The sequence below is a fragment of the Coregonus clupeaformis genome, chromosome 31 (genome assembly GCF_020615455.1).
Source record: "Coregonus clupeaformis isolate EN_2021a chromosome 31, ASM2061545v1, whole genome shotgun sequence".
In the NCBI taxonomy this organism is placed as follows: domain Eukaryota; kingdom Metazoa; phylum Chordata; class Actinopteri; order Salmoniformes; family Salmonidae; genus Coregonus; species Coregonus clupeaformis.
Genome location: NC_059222.1, coordinates 5930063 through 5936991, shown reverse-complemented (window position 1 = coordinate 5936991; position 6929 = coordinate 5930063). Strand labels below are relative to the sequence as shown.

Below are 6929 nucleotides of genomic sequence, written 5' to 3'. Positions count from 1 at the left end.
CTAGCACTCTTTAAACAGACAGTGTGGACAGAGAAGCTATCATCAGTTGTTTATTTACTCAATTAGTGAAACATTTAAAAGGCAAACAACCCCCATTTGCATTCAAATGAAACTATCAAAAACAAAATGTTATGTTCAACATGCTGGCTAGCCCGCCAGAGCCGTGGTCTGTCTAAAAGCCTTTGGTCACACATACTCCACACAACTCTGGTATCATTCCCTCAACATTCTGTGCATTACCGTACATACGACTCACACAGCAGGAGGAATATTAGATTCAGACCTTTTTGCTATCCAGGCTACTTATTTTGTGGAGTTGGTGCATACTTATGTAACCAGTGGCATTAACTTGTTTTCTTAAGCAGAGAGATGTTATAGTAGTAACACCCTAATGGACATCTTGACTATTATCAAGGATTTCACTTTATAATAACAAAACATCTCGAGGTGGCTGTAGAGAAGCTTGGAAGTTTCACCCTTGAGAATTTCTACAGCAGTTATAATTCCAAAACAGATAAGAACCTGTAAAACATGAATTCAAGAAATTCCCAAAACATGTACAGTAGCAGAAGAAAATGTCAAATTACTGACTTAAACAACCACTCCATGTATGTAAAGGAATATTCATTTTGGATACTGGAGTATGCATTTAAGCCCAACCCGGTAAGATAAATAATGTAAGCTTCTGGATATAGACAATATAATACTATGGTAGGCTGGGATTGTTTCTTTCAAGTTGTTTAATCTTCCCTTCGTCCGTCTGATCTCAGTCAAACATCTGGACCGACAAAATGGAGCAGTCACCCAACTCAAACTGAAAATGTATCTGGGGGGGAAGACGCCCGATATAGAAGACTTCAACGGAACTGACTCACATTCACATGAACATGCCAAATACATTCAACACACACACACAGCCAGGTATATATGATCTGAGCATACCCATCCACTCCTGTCAATTTAAACACACATGTAATCTCCCATACGTTAACAGATTATGAATAGTGGTCAAATCCGGCTTTAGTTTGCAGCCAGGTATACGATGCCCGACAGGTACAGGTAACTGCCAAAATAAAGGAAACACCAACATAGCGTCTTATTAGGACGTTGGGCTACCACAAGCCAGAACAGCTTCAATGCACCTTGGCATAGATTCTATTGTCTGGAACGAGAAATTCCATAATTTGGTGTTTTGTTGATGGTGGTTGAAAACGCTGTCTCAGGAGCCGCTCCAGAATCTCCCATAAGTGTTCAATTGGGATGAGATCTAGTGACTGATACAGCCATGGCATATGGTTTAAACCTTTTTAATGCTCATCAAACCATTCAGTGATCACTCGTGCCCTGTGGATGGGGGCATTGTCATCCTATGGGGAAATAGCCATGGTAGCCAAAATAATGGCCTGACCAGCATTTTTATATATTACCCCAAGCATGATGTGATGTTAGTGCACTTGCTTTCAATACACTTCTATCCCTCATTTACTCAAGTCTTTCCATTATTTTGGCAGTTACCTGTATATCTCTCTCCACTGACTCTACACCATGCAGCTCACCACACCCCTATCACTCTTGATTATTATTGAACATTTACATGGATTACAAGTTGGTTATAGTAACTCTTTAATACAAATTACTACCTCCACCTGTGGTGGATGCATGGTGCATGGGGAGAAAAAGTACTACTCCCTGTTATTTTATGAGTTAATTATGACAAATGAATATGCAGCCACTGTTGAATCTGTTCTGTCCCTGGGGATGAGAGAAAATAAGAAGTCCAGGAAGGAAGGAAGGAAGGAAGGAAGGATCGCAGCTGCTTACCTTTTCCTTTTTAAAAACCAAAACTACACAGAAAATTGTCCAAAACTAAGAAACAAAAACGATGAAAATAAAACCAAAATAAAACTCAAACGGAAAGCATTTGCATTTTTGCGCAGTCCAGGTTGTGCTGAGTGGGATGGTTTGGCCTGCTTTTTGTTCTGGTTGGATGTCTGGGGGAACTGGGGACCAGCACACCTCTGCTACCCCGGGGGGGGGGGTCATCCTTGCTCGCCCCAGAGCTCTCAGTCCAGCTCGATGGGGCTGCCGTCCTCATGTGCTTCTTCTCCCTCCTCATCCTCACCTGAGCCCATCAGGCTGTTCAACAGGTTTCCTGACAGACACAGAACACACTTCAATGAAACACAAAAACCTACCGTTTCCCCAATGTAGCTTTCAATGGTGATCAGAATGGGTTTGTAAAAATAGTGTGTAGTGAGTCACAAGCACTTACCGAGCAATCCACCATATGATGAGGACTGTTTGGGTGGCACCCCAAAGAAAAGCTGACCTATTCTGTCGAGATACTGACGCAGCAGGCAGTCAATGTAACAGGAGGAGGAGAAGGAGAATGATTATTAGACACCACGCTGAGTTATAATGCTACGTGACCACGGAGGGACACTCATTAACGGGTCAAGCTCACCTCATTATACATAGGGTCCCTCTTCAGGGAAGGCTGATACTGTTCACATAGCACTGTGAACACTGTTAATTTCCCTCTGTGGAGGAGAACACACGAGGAGAGGCACATTTATGAGAGCCTGGCAAAACAATGTGGGTTTTATTCAAAGGGTGGTTGAATAAACAAGGCCTTACCCATCCACCGCCAGCAAGAGAAACCAGATGAAGTTGAGCAAGGGCTGGACAAAGGGAGGGCCCTTCTCTATTGAGGGGTGTTTCTGAGTATATGTGCTGAACACCACAGACGCACTGTTTTTGTTCTTTAGACAGAGGAACCTGAGCAGGCAGGGAAAGAGAGAGAGAGAGAGAGAGACGAGGGACAGAGCTGAACAAGCAATTAAACAACATAACACACAGCTATTGGTGACAGACTGAAAACAGATCTGGGTGCAGCGAGACAGAGACTTACTGTAGGACGGCCTGCGCCACAAACAGGTCCACCTCACTGCGAAAGCCCCGCTGCGCCGAGTACTCCACCAGCATCTGGGCACAGCCCTCTCCATCAGAGGAGTGCAAGAAGTGGTAGCGAGACTCACTGTAGTTTTGCTCTAAACAGATAGAATTCAATCATATTCAAACTCTTTGTTCAGGGAAAAATTATATCTTTGCAGTTTAATGTTCAGAGTTTTCCATTGAATACCTTTCCACAAGGTGACTGCCAGGAGCTGATGCAGTTTGGGAGCGCCCAGCTTCCCCGAGCCGCCTGTGGACCACTTGAGTGCGCGGGACACAAATGCTACTCTCTCTGGGGAGTTAGGGTCCATCAAACTGAACAGCTTAGCCAGGTGCTCTGCAATGCAACACAGATGAGGTTAACACAGAGACGACGGTACACTGACACTAACTGTGTTTATATTGTTTAATTACGATGAATTATGTATGTTAGCTCACCTAACTCTTCGTCCTCTACCTTTGCCTCTGATTTCTCCAAAGACTCTAGTACCAACATTGACAGGTCTGCAGCACTGTTTAGCTGCGGATTACAAAAAAACAGCAATTTGCCACAGAACTCTTCTACAACTGTTTAGTTGTGAATAAAAAAAATTGCTAGCTATAGCGCTTAGACTCTACTCAAAAAGAGATGCAAAAAAAACGACATTAACATAATGAATGCCCCAGTGGCAGGCCTTCTTATACCTGGTTGTAACTGAAGAAGAGCTGGGCACCATTGTACATCAACTCCCTGGCATCTGCATGCTTTGCCTGTGACGTATACCTGTGTCAAACAGAGATGGCAAATGTCATGTCACTGACAAACAGCATTCAAACCAGGTTAAGAAAGTGGCAATAGGAATGGTAGTGTGGTGGTCCCCCTAGGAAATACTGAGGGCTGAAAAGTAGGACTCAGTCACTGGGACAACATTTCTCAATACACAATAGTTTAATAACAGTGAACTTTCACTTAGGGTGTTTTCACACTTGGTCCCTTACAGCTACATTTTGTGATCTCCACAAAAAATGAAGGGAAGTTAAGTTGAGTGTGAACACTCCAAAGGAACTCAGACCCCTCAAAAGAGCCCCCGAACCGAACTGAACTGAGACCATCTTGAGAGCTGGTCTCAGTTCGGTTCGCTTGAATTGCGTGGTCTGGTTCCCTTTTTTAAAGCTCCCCAGGTTTGCTTGTCATTATTTTCGCACCACACACTAGACTACTGCAACACCGTTTCCCCTGCCATAACCCCGCCACATTGGAGAGAGAAGATAATGTGCAGGTTCGCAGAAAAAATGTGTGCTGTTTTTGGATATTGATTAGCGATTGTCCAGGATGCACAGAAATTCCAAAATGTGTGGAGTTTTGTACTGACACGATGTTCAGATTATTTATTTACAATTTGTTTATCTATAGGCTAAGAGAGCTTCATAAGCTGTTTATTTGAGTGTGAGAAGACAACAACATTCACTATATATACAAAAGTATGTGGACACCCCTTCAAATGAGTGGATTCGGGTATTTCAGCCACACCCATTGCTGACAGGTGTATAAAATCGGGCACAGCCATGCAATCTCCATAGACAAACATTAGCAGTAGAATGGCCTTACTGAAGAGCTCAATGACTTTCAATGTGGCACCATCATAGGATGCCACCTTTCCAACAAGTCAGTTTGTCAGATTTCTGCCCTGCTAGAGCTGCCCCGGTCAACTGTAAGTGATGTTATTGTGAAGTGGAAACGTCTAGGAGCAACAATGGCTCAGCCGCGAAGTGGTAGGCCACACAAGCTCACAGAACGGGACCGCCGAGTGCTGAAGCGCGTAAAAATCGTCTGTCCTCAGTTGCAACTCTCACTATCTAGTTCCAAACTGCCTCTGGAAACAACGTCAGCACAATAACTGTTTGTCAGGAGCTTCATGAAATGGAATTCCATGGCTGAGCAGCCACACACAAGCCTAAGATCACCATGCGCAACGCCAAGTGTCGGCTGGAGTGGTGTAAAGCTCGCCGCCATTGGACTCTGGAGCAGTGGAAACGCGTTCTCTGGAGTGATGAATCACGCTTCACCATCTGGCAGTCCGACGGACGAATCTGAGTTTGGCGGATGCCAAGAGAACGCTACCAGCTTTTTTTCATGGTTCGGGCTAGGCCCCTTAGTTCCAGTGAAGGGAAATCTTAACGCTACAGCATACAATGACATTCTAGATGAGCCCTTACCTCAACCCCAACCCCATCAAACACCTTTTGGATGAACTGGAATGCCGACTGCGAGCCAGGCCTAATCGCCCAACATCAGTGCCCGACCTCACTAATGCTCTTGTGGCTAAATGGAAGCAAGTCCCCGCAGCAATGTTCCAACATCTAGTGGAAAGCCTTCCCAGAAGAGTGGAGGCTGTTATAGCAGCAAAGGGGGGACCAACTCCATATTAATGCCCATGATTTTGGAATGAGATGTTTGACGAGTAGGTGTCCACATACATTTGGTCATGTAGTGTATTTGGTGAGAATCACAACATAGTTACACAATCCATTCTAGATCTTAAACGGTCAGTAGCCTACATTGGGTGTACAATTTTCAATTAGGCCTGCAGTTATTCTACTGGTATTTAATCTGTTACCAATAATAATGACATGTGAATATTATCATCTGATTACATTATTATGTGTCACCTTTTAACAAAATGCAATATATTAGCTTCCAAAATGTCTGTTTATCTAGCTGTCCGATAGCACATTCTGATGAAATGGCTTGTCCCTTACTTTTACCCAGAGTGCATTGAGTGAATGTTGGAAAAATATATTGGTTCCTTTCTAAACATAGCAATGTAAATGCAAAGAGAACGGAGTTCTTTTTTTTTTTTTTTACCCCAGAGTTCACTTTAAAGAGGACTGAGATCAGTTATTTTAAAGAGGACTATATGTGAAAACACCATTAGTTAACGTAAAGGCTGTGCCCACACAGTTCTCATGTGAAGTTAGGCTACCTGTCATGACTGTCAAACATTGAAGTACAACCAACAGCAAGTTAATGAATGAGACCATAGTGATGGTGATGGGTAGTCATGAATCATGGGCAATACCTACAATAGCTTAATTGATTGTGCATGCTTAGCAAAGTTGACTAGCTAACGTTAGTTGGTTTGTAAATGTAGCTAAAAGAAACTAGCTAACTACAAAACAAGCTAGATGGCAAGTTAGTTAGCGTTAGCTAACTAGTACTTGTACTTGACATGGTTTTTGCTGGGCTTGGAGTGACAGTCTGTACTGTTTGTAAGTGTGCCAGGTTAGTGAACTATATCTTCACTCAACGAACATGGGCATTGTGGGTAGGTAACTAGCTAGCGTTTGTAAATGGGTTAGCGCTAGCATATTATTGCGACATTGACATTTAGCTAACTAGGCTAGCTAGCTAGGCGGATAATTCCCATTCTGTGACTGAGAGATTGACGTATAAAACTGTCCATTCAAAAATAAGGACAGACCCGAGTGGGTGGGGCAGTACCATGAATCGACCAATGATACAATATAATGGAGGCAGCAAGGTTAACAAGCAGAAAGATCAGGAAAATGAAGGCCCAGAAGCCAACTGATAACTTAGCCAGGCTAACGAAAATTCAAATTTCTTACCTAAAAAATAAGGTTCTGTACATCTGGTGAGCCTCATAGTAATCTCCCTTTTCCACACTGGCTCGCAGTTTCCCTTCAACCCGCTGCGTTCCTCCACGGTTTCTTGCGCTGGAGCACTTCAGAGCCTCCTGCTCCGACATCATTGTTCCCAGCAGCTCCGCCCAACAACCAAGCCAAGCGTTGACAGTGCAGAAACGGATGCACAAAAAAATAGCTATGTCCTATTTCACTTGCCGTAGTTAGGTATTTGCGCTCAAGTTTCTAGATCCCACGCTAAATATTTCACTGCTATTTTCATTTCACTATTTCTTATACACTGAAACACATCTTCATCATGGTTGTATTAGTTACCTTTACCTAGCTATGTG

The 6929-nt window shown here is 43.4% G+C and overlaps 1 protein-coding gene across 1 annotated transcript; it reads right to left on the bottom strand.

The window, feature by feature from the left end:
- Positions 1-37: 37 nt before the first annotated feature.
- Positions 38-6914, bottom strand: LOC121547060 (Golgi to ER traffic protein 4 homolog). Its single transcript, XM_041858155.2, has 9 exons — positions 6562-6914; positions 3640-3718; positions 3394-3475; positions 3143-3292; positions 2912-3050; positions 2638-2778; positions 2465-2540; positions 2273-2345; positions 38-2152 (listed from the first exon to the last, which is right to left on the bottom strand). Exons 1-9 carry the CDS (start codon positions 6702-6704, stop codon positions 2064-2066), a joined length of 972 nt encoding a protein of 323 aa, XP_041714089.1. The 5' UTR covers positions 6705-6914; the 3' UTR covers positions 38-2063.
- Positions 6915-6929: the final 15 nt, after the last annotated feature.